Below are 13,318 nucleotides of genomic sequence, written 5' to 3'. Positions count from 1 at the left end.
GGATAGTCCCCACTCATCGAGGTCTGTGAGAGACCCTGAATAAATACTGCAGGATATCACCCACTCACCGGGGTCTGTGAGAGACCCTGAATAAATACTGCAGGATATTCCCCACTCACCGGGGTCTGTGAGACCCTGAATAAATACTGCAGGATATTCCCCACTCACCGGGGTCTGTGAGACCCTGAATAAATACTGCAGGATATTCCCCCACTCACCGGGGTCTGTGAGAGACCCTGAATAAATACTGCAGGATATTCACCCACTCACCGGGGTCTGTGAGACCCTGAATAAATACTGCAGGATATTCCCCCACTCACCGAGGTCTGTGAGAGACCCTGAATAAATACTGCAGGATATTCCCCACTCACCGGGGTCTGTGAGAGACCCTGAATAAAGACTGCAGGATATTCCCCACTCAGCGGGGTCTGTGAGACCCTGAATAAAGACTGCAGGATATTCCCCACTCACCGGGGTCTGTGAGACCCTGAATAAAGACTGCAGGATATTCCCCCACTCACCGAGGTCTGTGAGAGACCCTGAATAAATACTGCAGGATATTCCCCACTCACCGGGGTCTGTGAGGCCCTGAATAAAGACTGCAGGATATTCCCCACTCACCGGGGTCTGTGAGAGACCCTGAATAAATACTGCAGGATATTCCCCACTCACCGGGGTCTGTGAGAGACCCTGAATAAATACTGCAGGATATTCACCCACTCACCGGGGTCTGTGAGACCCTGAATAAATACTGCAGGATATTCACCCACTCACCGGGGTCTGTGAGACCCTGAATAAATACTGCAGGATATTCCCCACTCACCGGGGTCTGTGAGAGACCCTGAATAAATACTGCAGGATATTCCCCACTCACCGGGGTCTGTGAGGCCCTGAATAAAGACTGCAGGATATTCCCCACTCACCGGGGTCTGTGAGAGACCCTGAATAAATACTGCAGGATATTCCCCACTCACCGGGGTCTGTGAGACCCTGAATAAATACTGCAGGATATTCCCCACTCACCGGGGTCTGTGTGAGACCCTGAATAAAGACTGCAGGATATTCCCCACTCACCGGGGTCTGTGAGACCCTGAATAAATACTGCAGGATATTCCCCACTCACCGGGGTCTGTGAGACCCTGAATAAAGACTGCAGGGTATTCACCCACTCACCGGGGTCTGTGAGAGACCCTGAATAAATACTGCAGGATATTCCCCACTCACCGGGGTCTGTGAGAGACCCTGAATAAATACTGCAGGATATTCCCCACTCACCGGGGTCTGTGAGAGACCCTGAATAAATACTGCAGGATATTCCCCCACTCACCGGGGTCTGTGAGAGACCCTGAATAAATACTGCAGGATATTCACCCACTCACCGGGGTCTGTGAGACCCTGAATAAATACTGCAGGATATTCCCCACTCACCGGGGTCTGTGAGACCCTGAATAAATACTGCAGGATATTCCCCCACTCACCGGGGTCTATGACGTCCCCTTGGTGCCCTGAGATGTCCCCACTGCCTGGATTGAGGGCCGTGGCCCCCCCCCTTCCCCCCCCCCACTCCGATTTTCGTACATTGGGACTTCTCCTGTGCTGGTATTAACGGGCTCTCTCTCTCCCTCTCTCTCTCTCTCTCTCTCTCTCTCCCTCGTCAGTTCCCAGAGAAGCGGAGGATCCTGATCATAGACGAGCAGGAGCAGCGGGTCGAGGAGGCAGTCTTGTGCCAGGAGGCGGAGTGGGACAGTGCCGGAGGCGGGCAGGCCTGGCAGCACCCGGAGGGCTGGGGCCCAGACCGTGCCGAGCGGGAGCCGGGGAAAATGGCGGCGGCCTGTCCGCGGGGGAGCGAGCAGCAGCAGCTGAAACCTTCGCAGGGCCCGGCCCGCGACCGGCCCGGAGGCGTCCCGGCTCAGCGCAGGCGCAAGTCGGAATATCCCCGCCGGAGAAGCTGCATCTCCTTCACCTTCAGCGGAGCGGAGCCCAGCGGGAGCCATCCAGAAGGGAGCGAAGAGCCAATGGACAACCGGTAAGGTGGAGTACCTGTGATACCTGGTCAAACATCCTAATCTTTACAGGCGGGCAGAATGGACCCCACCAGTCCTTTCTAAAACGTGCAGTGCGAGCAGCCGAAGGCCAGTGTGACTAGCACAAAGCTGTGAGCAAGACTTCCGCCTGACGGTCTGATCACTTGGACCGTGCGTGGTGTGGTGAATTTAGAATTTTTCTTCACTATTTCTCGCTCTGCCTTGTGGACTCAGACGATTTACTTTCTGGAAACTCTGCAGTAACACTCCCCTTGTCTCCCTCGATTGCTCTGCGGGTGAATGCAGCACTCGGAGTGTTACTGGCCCGTACAGACAGGGAGGTCCCAGACTCCCTCCCCCGTCTGTAGTGAGTTAGCTGAGCTCCACGTTGGGCAGCAGTCGGGATGGGGGGGGGCTAGATAAGACCATAAGAAATAGGAGCAGGAGTAGGCCATTCGGCCCTTCGAGCCTGCTCCGCCATTCAATCAGATCTTCGACCTCAACTCCACTTTCCCGCCCGATCCCCATATCCCTGATTCCCCGAGAGTCCAAAAATCTATCCATCTCAGCCTTGAATATATTCAATGACTCAGCATCCACAGCCCTCTGGGGTAGAGAATTGCAAAGATTCACAACCCTCTGAGTGAAGAAATTCCTCCTCATCTCAGTCTTGAATGGCCGACCCCTTATACTGAGACTATGCCTCCGAGTTCTAGACTCTCCAGCCAGGGGGAAACAACCTCTCGGCATCTACCCTGTCAAGCCCCCTCTGAATCTTATCTGTTTCAATGAGATAAATACAGTTAACGACTGGACCAGTGAGCTAGAGAGAAAGGGCAAAATCAGCCGGGGATCAAGAGGGTGACTGGGAGAGTGGTCAGAACATGGAATGCAATACCACAAGGAGTCGTTAAGGCAGATAGCATAGCATAGCAATTAAGGGGAAGTTAGATAAACACATGAGGGAGAAAGGAATAGAAGGATATGCTGATAAGTTGAGATAAAGCTCATATGGAGACTGTTTGTGTATCATTCCACGTAATATGACTGAACTCCACCGGGCAGAGACTGAGATACCAAACCACACGGAGACTGTGCTACATAAGAAATAGGTACAGACCCCGCCACTGGAAACCACCATGTTTAAAACAGGCTGTTGCTTATATTGGCAAAAAAGCGCTAACCATTAGCCAAATCCATGAACTTCCATTTCAGAGTTGCCGGTGATAGCGTCTTAAGTTCTCCGTTTACTTCGGTCGGAACCGGTGAGCCGTCTCACCAGTGCGCACCTCTCCGTCTCGATGTGCAAAGCGTTCTCGTTATATTCCTTCTGAATTGTGAACAGTTCCTTCTGAACACGTGCTCGGGGTCACGACTAACAGAATGCCTCGAATCGTTGTCCTGGCTCCTGGACCAAAGGCGTCTGCAGTGGGCGGGCCAAGCAGTTCAGCAGCTCGCATAAGATTGTCGCATCACGTCCCGGAGGTTGGAGCCCGGGTTCCTTGGGCAGCTCTCGGGTGAGCAGAGAGTGTAAAATCCCATGTTAGACCCATCGATCACAGACGCCCGATCAAACTAAGGTGGTGACTCATTTCTGATCGATGATGTCACCCACAGAGCCAAAAGTATTGCTCGCGGTACGAATCCTGCTCCTGCCTGCGAACATTTTAACTGTCCCCTCTCGCGGTCGCGTTAAAACAGTCATCGCGTTAGCAGGCGTGTCGCGTTCGCACAAACGCACCCACTGTCAGCGGAGGGGATTGTACCACCATTCCAATCCCCAAACCTGGTATCTGGTGTGTGATATTGGGGAGCGGGCTATATCGGGGTATCTGGTGTGTGATATTGGGGAGCAGGCTATATCGGGGTACCAGGTGTGTGATATTGGGGAGCAGGCGATATCGGGGTACCTGGTGTGTGATATTGGGGAGCAGGCTATATCGGGGTATCTGATATTGGGGAGCAGGCTATATTGGGGTACCTGCTGTGTGATATTGGGGAGCAGGCTATATCGGGGTACCTGGTGTGAGATATTGGGGAGCGGGCTATATCTGGGTACCTGGTGTGTGATATTGGGGAGCGGGCTATATCGGGGTACCTGGTGTGTGATATTGGGGAGCGGGCTATATCGGGGTACCTGGTGTGTGATATTGGGGAGCGGGCTATATCGGGGTACCTGCTGTGTGATATTGGGGAGCGGGCTATATCGGGGTACCTGGTGTGTGATATTGGGGAGCGGGCTATATCGGGGTACCTGGTGTGTGATATTGGGGAGTGGGCTATATCGGGGTACCTGCTGTGTGATATTGGGGAGCGGGCTATATCGGGGTACCTGGTGTGTGATATTGGGGAGCGGGCTATATCGGGGTACCTGGTGTGTGATATTGGGGAGCAGGCTATATTGGGGTATCTGGTGTGCGATATTGGGGAGCAGGCTATATCTTGGTACCTGCTGTGTGATATTGGGGAGCGGGCTATATCGGGGTACCTGCTGTGTGATATTGGGGAGCAGGCTATATTGGGGTACCTGGTGTGTGATATTGGGGAGCAGGCTATATCGGGGTATCTGGTGTGTGATATTGGGGAGCAGGCAATATTGGGGTACCTGGTGTGTGATATTGGGGAGCAGGCTATATCGGGGTATCTGGTGTGTGATATTGGGGAGCAGGCTATATCGGGGTACCTGGTGTGTGATATTGGGGAGCAGGCTATATCGGGGTACCTGGTGTGTGATATTGGGGAGCAGGTTGCATCAGGGTATCGAATCATAGAAAGGTGACAGCACAGAAGGAGGCCATTCGGCCCATCGAGTCCGCGCCGGCTCTATGCAAGAGCAATCCAGCTAGTCCCACTTTCCCCGTAGCCCTGCAACTTTTTTCCTTTCAGGTGCTTATCCAGTTCCCTTTTGAAGGCCATGATTGAATCTACCTCCTCCGCCCCCTCAGGCAGTGCATTCCAGATCATAACCACTCGCTGCGTTTAAAAAAAAAAATTTTCCTTATGTCACCTTTGGTTCTTTTGCCAATCACCTTAAATCTACGTCCTCTGGTTCTTGACCCTTCCGCCAGGGGAACAGTTTCTCTCTATCTACTCTGTCGAGACCATTCATGATTTTGAACACCTCGATCAAATCTCCTTGCAACTGTCTCTGTTCCAAGGAGAACAACCCCAGCTTCTCCAGTCTCTCCACATAACTAAAGTCCCTCATCCCTAGAATCATTCCAGTAAATCTCTCCTGCACCCTTTCTAAGGCCTTCACATCTTTCCTGAAGTGCGTTGCCCAGAACTGGACACTATTCCAGTTGTGGCTGAACCAGTGTTTTATAAAAGGTTCATCATGACTTGCTTGCTTTTGTACTCTATGCCTCTGTTTATAAATGATGCCGGTGATGGACTGGGGTTGACAATTGTAAACAATTTTACAACACCAAGTTATAGTCCGACAATTTTATTTTTAATCCCACAAGCTTTCGGAGGCTTCCCCCTTCCTCAGGTGGTGTGGAAAGCCCAGGATCACGTATGCAATTTTAAACACTTTCTCAACCTGTCCTGCCACCTTCAATGATTTGTGTACATATGTTCCTGCACCCCTTTGAGTTGTGCCCTCTAGTTTATATTGCCTCTACTTGTCCTACCGAAATGTATCACTTCTTATTTTTCTGCATTAAATTTCATCTGCCACGAGTCCGCCCATTCCACCAGCCTGTCCGTATCCTCTTGAAGTCTATCACTATCCTCCTCACTGTTCACTACACTTCCAAGTTTTGTGTCACCTGCAAATTTTGAAATTGTGCCCTGCACATCCAAGTCCAAGTCATTAATATATATCAAGAAAAGCAGTGGTCCCAGCACTGACCCCTGGAGAGCACAACTGTACACCTCCCTCCAGCCTGAAAAACAACCGTTTACCACTACTCTCTGCTTCCTGTCACTTAGCCAATTCTGTATCCATGTTGCTACTGCTACCTTTTGTTCCATGGGCCACAATCTTGATGATAAGCCTACCATGCGACACTTTATCAAACGCCTTTTGAAAGTCCATATACACCACATCAACTGCATTGCCCTCATTGACCCTCTCTGTTACCTCATCAAAAAACTCTATCAGGTTAGTTAAACATGATTTGCCTTTAACAAATCTGTGCTGGCTTTCCCTGATCAATTACCTTCGTCCAAGTGACTGTTAATTCCAACCCGGATTATTGTTTCTAAAAGTTTCCCCACCACTGAGGTTAAACTGACTGGCCTGTAGTTGCTGGGTTTATCCTTACACCCTTTTTTGAACAAGGGTGTAACATTTGCAATTCTCCAGTCCTCTGGCACCACCCCCGTATCTACGGATGTTTGGAAGATTATGGCCAGTACCTCCGCAATTTCCACCCTTGCTTCCCTCAGAAACCTAGGATGCATCCCATCCGGACCGGGTGACTTATCTACTTTAAGTACAGCCAGCCTTTCCGGTACCACCTCTTTATCAATTTTTAGTTCATCGAGTATATCAACTGTATCTATTGAGACGGTGGCAGCATCTTCTTCCTTGGTAAAGACAGATGCAAAGTACTCATTTAGTACCTCAGCCATCCCCTCTGCCGCCTTGAGTAGATCTCCTTTATGGTCCCTAAACGGCCCCACCCCTCCTCTTACTACCTGTTCACTGTTTACATGCCTATCGAAGACTTTTGGATTCCCTTTTATATTGGCCGCCAGACTATTCTCATACTCTCTCTTTGCCCCTCTTATTTCCTTTTTCACTTCCCCTCCGAACTTTCTATATTCTACCTTGTTCTCACTTCTGTTATCAACCTGACATCTGTCATACACCTCTTTCTTCTGTTTCATCTTACTCACTATCTTTTTTTAAATTTGTTCATGGGATGTGGGCATTGCTGGCAAGGTCAGCATTTATTGCCCATCCCTAATTGCCCTTGAGAAGGCGGTGGTGAGCCGCCTTCTTGAACCGCTGCAGTCCGTGTGGTGAAGGTTCTCCCTCAGTGCTGTTAGGTGGAGAGTTCCAGGATTTTGACCCAGCGACGATGAAGGAACGGCCGATATATTCCCAAATCAGGACGGAGTGTGACTTGGAGGGGAACGTGCAGGTGGTGTTGTTCCCATGTGCCTGCTGCCCTTGTCCTTCTAGGTGGTAGAGGTTGTGGGTTTGGGAGGTGCTGTCGAAGAAGCCTTGGCGAGTTGCTGCAGGGCATCCTGTGGATGGTACACACTGCAGCCACAGTGCGCCGGTGGTGAAGGGAGTGAATGTTTATGGTGGTGGATGGGGTGCCAATCAAGCAGGCTGCTTTGTCCTGGATGGTGTCGAGCTTCTTGAGTGTTGTTGGAGCTGTACTCATCCAGGCAAGTGGAGAGTATTCCATCACACTCCTGACTTGTGCCTTTTAGATGGTGGAAAGGCTTTGGGGAGTCAGGAGGTGAGTCACTCGCTGCAGAATATCCAGCCTCTGACCTGCTCTTGTCGCCACAGTATTTATATGGCTGCTCCAGTTAAGTTTCTGGTCAATGGTGACCCCCAGGATGTTGATGGTGGGTGATTCGGTGATGGTAATGCCGTTGAATGTCAAGGGGAGGTGGTTAGATTCTCTCTTGTTGGAGATGGCCATTGCCTGGCACTTGTCTGACGCGAATGTTACTTGCCACGTATGAGCCCAAGCCTGGATGTTGTCCAGGTCTTGCTGCATGCGGGCACGGACTGCTTCATTATCTGAGGGGTTGCGAATGGAACTGAACACTATGCAATCATCAACGAACATCCCCATTTCTGACCTTATGATGGAGGATTGTCATTGATGAAGCAGCTGAAGATGGTTGGGCCTTGGACACTGCCCTGAGGAATTCTTGCAGCAATGTCCTGGGACTGAGATGATTGGCCTCCAACAACCACCACCATCTTCCTTGGTGCTAGGTATGAGTCCAGCCACTGGAGAGTTTACCCCCTGATTCCCATTGATTTCAATTTTATTAGGGCTCCTTGGTGCCACACTCAGTCAAATGCTGCCTTGATGTCAAGGGCAGTTACTCTCACCTCACCTCTGGAATTCAGCTCTTTTGTCCATGTTTGGACCAAGGCTGTAATGAGGTCTGGAGCCGAGTGGTCCTGGCGGAACCCAAACTGAGCATTGGTGAGCAGGTTATTGGTGAGTAAGTGCCGATTGATAGCACTGTCGACGACACCTTCCATCACTTTGCTGATGATTGAGTGTAGACTGATGGGGCGGTAATTGGCCGGATTATATTTGTCCTGCTTTTTGTGGGCAGGACATACCTGGGCAATTTTCCACATTGTGGTAGATGCCAGTGTTGTATCTGTACTGGTACAGTTTGGCTGGAGGCGCGACTAGTTCTGGAGCTCACGTTTTCAGCACTACAGCCGGGATGTTGTCGGGGCCCATATCCTTTGCTGTATCCAGTGCACTCAGCCGTTTCTTGATATCACGTGGAGTGTATCGAATTGGCTGAAGACTGGCTTCAGTGATGGTGGGGATATCGGGAGGAGGCCGAGATGGATCATCCACTCGGCACTTCTGGCTGAAGATGATCTCCTTTGTCGCCCAGGGAGCTCTGGCTTTAGTTGCTCTGCCTTTCTCCCTCGTGGGATAGTGCCTGGACTGTACCCGAACCATCTCCTCTTTAAAGGCCGCCCACTGTTAAACTCCAGTTTTGACTGCCAATCTTTGATTCCAATTTACCCGGGCCAGATCTGTTCTCATCCCCGTTGAAATTGGCCCTCCTCCAATTGAGTATTTTTACTTTAGAGTGGGCCGTGTCCTTTTCCATAGCTGTTCTAAACCTTATGATACCATGATTGCTGCTCCTTAAATACTCTCCCATTGACACTTGCTCCACTTGGCCCACCTCATTCCCTAGAACCAAGTCCAGCAATGCCTCCTTCCTCGTTGGGCTGGAAACATGCTGCTCAGGAAAGTTCTCCTGAACACATTTCAAAAATTCCTCCCCTTTTCCCCTTATTATTATTATCGCAGTCTCTGTTAGGATAGTTGAAGTCCCCCATTATCACTGCTCTATAGCATTTGCACCTCTCTGTAATTTCCCTGCTAATTTTCTCCTCTATCTCCTTCCCACTAGTTGGTGGCCTATAGAATACACCCAGTAATGTAATGGCACCTCTTTTATTTCTTAATGCTAACCAAATAGATTCTGTCCTTGACCCCCTCCAGGACATCCTCTCTCTCCAGCACTGCAATAGTCTCCTCAATCAATACTGCCACCCCCTCTCCTTTCTTTCCTTCCCTATCTTTCCTGAACACCTTGTATCCCGGAATATTTAGTACCCAATCCTGCCCTTTTTTGAGCCAGGTCTCTGTTATCGCCACGCCATCTTATTCCCATGTGGCTAATTGCACCTGCAGCTCACCAAACTTGTTTACCATGCTTCGTGCGTTTACACATGCACTGCAAACCAGTCTGAGACTTTCTTGTACTCTCTCTTAGTCTGATCCCACCTTTATACCGTACTATGACTTGCTCTCGTGCTATCTTTCTCTCCCAATCCTTTGTGCACCTTGTTTCTCCTTTCCATTGCTACATCCGAGTGCCCATCCCCCTGCCAAATTAGTTTAAACCCCACCCCTAGCGAACCTCCCCGCGAGGGCATTGGTCCCAGCTCCGTTGAGGTGCAACCCGTCTGGCCTGCACAGGTCCCACCTTCTCCAGAACTGGTCCCAATGCCCCAGGAATCTAAAGCCCTCCCTCCTGCACCTTCTCTCCAGCCACGCATTCATCTGCTCTATCCTCCTATTTCTATACTCACTAGTTACTACCTTTTGAGGTCCTGCTTCTTATCTTTCCTAACTCCTTAAAACCTGCAGGACCTCATCCCTCTTTCCAGCTATGTTGTTGGTACCAATATGGGCCACGACCTCTGGCTGTTCACCTCTCACCCTCTCTCTTTCCTCCCACCCCAACCCACCAAGAATGTTCTGCAGCCGCTCAGTGACATCCTTGACCCTGGCACCAGGGAGGCAACATACCATCCTGGAATCATGTCTGCAGCTGCAGAAACGCCTGTCTGCTACCCCAACTATAGAATCCCCGATCACGATTGCTGTCCTGACCTTTCTCCACCCCCGCCCACGTACAGCTGAGCCACCCATGGTGCTGTGGACTTGGCTCTGGCTGCACTCCGCAGAGGAGCCCTCTCCCTTACCAGTATGAATACCGGTTAGAGGGTGAGATGCCCTCAGGGAACTCCTGCACTACCTGCCTGGTCCTCCTTGTCTGTCTGGCGGTCACCCAGTCCCTCTCTGTCTGCGCTGTCTTATGCTGTGGGGTGACCACCTCCTGAAACGTTGGGGAGCAGGATGTATTGGGGTACCTGGTCTGTGATATTGGGGAGCAGGCTATATCGGGGTACCTGGTGTGTGATATTGGGGAGCAGGCTATGTCGGGGTACCTGCTGTGTGATATTGGGGAGCAGGCTATATCGGGGTACCTGCTGTGTGATATTGCGGAGCAGGCTATATCGGGGTACCTGCTGTGTGATATTGGGGAGCAGGCTATATCGGAGTACCTGGTGTGCGATATTGGGGAGCAGGCTATATCGGGGTACCTGGTGTGTGATATTGGGGAGCAGGCTATATCTGGGTACCTGGTGTGATATTGGGGAGCAGGCTATATCTGGGTACCTGGTGTGTGATATTGGGGAGCAGGCTATATCTGGGTACCTGCTGTGTGATATTGGGGAGCAGGCTATATCTGGGTACCTGCTGTGTGATATTGGGGAGCAGGCTATATCGGGGTACCTGCTGTGTGATATTGGGGAGCAGGCTATATCGGGGTACCTGGTGTGTGATATTGGAGAGCAGGCTATATCGGGGTACCTGGTGTGTGATATTGGGGAGCAGGCTATATCGGGGTACCTGGTGTGTGATATTGGGGAGCAGGCTATATCGGGGTACCTGGTGTGTGATATTGGGGAGCAGGCTATATCGGGGTACCTGGTGTGTGATATTGGGGAGCAGGCTATATCTGGGTACCTGGTGTGTGATATTGGGGAGCGGGCTATATCGGGGTACCTGGTGTGTGATTTTGGGGAGCAGGCTATATCGGGGTACCTGCTGTGTGATATTGGGGAGCAGGCTATATCTGGGTACCTGCTGTGTGATATTGGGGAGCAGGCTATATCGAGGTACCGGGTGTGTGATATTGGGGAGCGGGCTATATCGGGGTACCTGCTGTGTGATATTGGGGAGCAGGCTATATCTGGGTACCTGGTGTGTGATATTGGGGAGCAGGCTATATCGGGGTACCTGGTGTGTGATATTGGGGAGCAGGCTATATCGGGGTACCTGGTGTGTGATATTGGGGAGCAGGCTATATCGGGGAGCAGGCTATATTGGGGTACCTGGTGTGTGATATTGGGGAGCAGGCTATATCGGGGAGCAGGCTATATCGGAGTACCTGGTGTGTGATATTGGGGAGCAGGCTATATCGGGGAGCAGGCTATATTGGGGTACCTGGTGTGTGATATTGGGGAGCAGGCTATATCGGGGAGCAGGCTATATCGGAGTACCTGGTGTGTGATATTGGGGAGCAGGCTATATCGGGGAGCAGGCTATATCGGGGTACCTGGTGTGTGGTATTGGGGAGCAGGCTATATTGGGGTACCTGGTGTGTGATATTGGGGAGCGGGCTATATCGGGGTATCTGGTGTGTGATATTGGGGAGCAGGCTATATTGGGGTACCTGGTGTGTGATATTAGGGAGGAGGCTATATCGGGGTACCTGGTGTGTGATATTGGGGAGCAGGCTATATTGGGGAGCAGGCTATATTGGGGTACCTGGTGTGTGATATTGGGGAGGAGGCTATATCGGGGTACCTGGTGTGTGATATTGGGGAGCAGGCTATATCGGGGTACCTGGTGTGTGATATTGGGGAGCAGGCTATATTGGGGAGCAGGCTATATTGGGGTACCTGGTGTGTGATATTGGGGAGGAGGCTATATTGGCTCTTCATTCCCCCCCACGGGGGTCTGGCCCCCATTTCAGACTATTTTCTTGTTACAGCACTGTAAATAGAGACATTTTTCTAAACTCTGGTAGAGGTTAAATCCCTCCTTGGCCTTGACGTGTGCTAATATCTGCTCAGCTCGCTCTCAGTTTTTGTTCCTCACACCTCTTGAAAGTACTATTGAAAATCCAGTTTCTGTTCTGTACCTCGTGTCGGAGTGTTTGATGGGACAGTGTAGAGGGAGCTTTACTCTGTATCTAACCCTGTACCTGACCCTGGGAGTGTTTGACGGGACAGTGTAGAGGGAGCTTTACTCTGTATCTAACCCTGTACCTGACCCTGGGAGTGTTTGATGGGACAGTGTAGAGGGAGCTTTACTCTGTATCTAACCCTGTACCTGACCCTGGGAGTGTTTGATGGGACAGTGTAGAGGGAGCTTTACTCTGTATCTAACCCTGTACCTGACCCTGGGAGTGTTTGATGGGACAGTGTAGAGGGAGCTTTACTCTGTATCTAACACTGTACCTGACCCTGGGAGTGTTTGATGGGACAGTGTAGAGGGAGCTTTACTCTGTGTCTAACCCTGTACCTGACCCTGGGAGTGTTTGATGGGACAGTGTAGAGGGAGCTTTACTCTGTATCTCACCCTGTACCTGCCCTGGGAGTGTTTGATGGGACAGTGTAGAGGGAGCTTTACTCTGTATCTAACCGTGTACCTGACCCTGGGAGTGTTTGATGGGACAGTGTAGAGGGAGCTTTACTCTGTATCTAACCCTGTACCTGACCCTGGGAGTGTTTGATGGGACAGTGTAGAGGGAGCTTTACTCTGTATCTAACCCTGTACCTGACCCTGGGAGTGTTTGATGGGACAGTGTAGAGGGAGCTTTACTCTGTGTCTAACCCTGTACCTGACCCTGGGAGTGTTTGACGGGACAGTGTAGAGGGAGCTTTACTCTGTATCTAACCCTGTACCTGACCCTGGGAGTGTTTGACGGGACAGTGTAGAGGGAGCTTTACTCTGTATCTAACACTGTACCTGACCCTGGGAGTGTTTGATGGGACAGTGTAGAGGGAGCTTTACTCTGTGTCTAACCCTGTACCTGACCCTGGGAGTGTTTGATGGGACAGTGTAGAGGGAGCTTTACTCTGTATCTCACCCTGTACCTGCCCTGGGAGTGTTTGATGGGACAGTGTAGAGGGAGCTTTACTCTGTATCTAACCGTGTACCTGACCCTGGGAGTGTTTGATGGGACAGTGTAGAGGGAGCTTTACTCTGTATCTAACCCTGTACCTGACCCTGGGAGTGTTTGATGGG

At 51.0% G+C, this 13,318-nt stretch overlaps 1 protein-coding gene across 1 annotated transcript in view; it reads left to right on the top strand.

The window, feature by feature from the left end:
* Window positions 1–1,593: 1,593 nt before the first annotated feature.
* Window positions 1,594–13,318, top strand: part of LOC137313852 (genetic suppressor element 1-like) — a 36,401-nt gene continuing 24,676 nt past the window's right edge. Inside the window, exon 1 of the mRNA XM_067979600.1 lies at window positions 1,594–2,026. Coding sequence (XP_067835701.1) covers window positions 1,821–2,026 — 206 coding nt within the window. The 5' untranslated portion in view covers window positions 1,594–1,820. The remainder of the gene's footprint in view (window positions 2,027–13,318) is intronic.

This window comes from Heptranchias perlo, unplaced genomic scaffold, assembly GCF_035084215.1.
Source record: "Heptranchias perlo isolate sHepPer1 unplaced genomic scaffold, sHepPer1.hap1 HAP1_SCAFFOLD_49, whole genome shotgun sequence".
In the NCBI taxonomy this organism is placed as follows: domain Eukaryota; kingdom Metazoa; phylum Chordata; class Chondrichthyes; order Hexanchiformes; family Hexanchidae; genus Heptranchias; species Heptranchias perlo.
The sequence above is the reverse complement of the archived record's forward strand: the minus strand, read 5'-3'. Positions and strand labels throughout refer to the sequence as shown.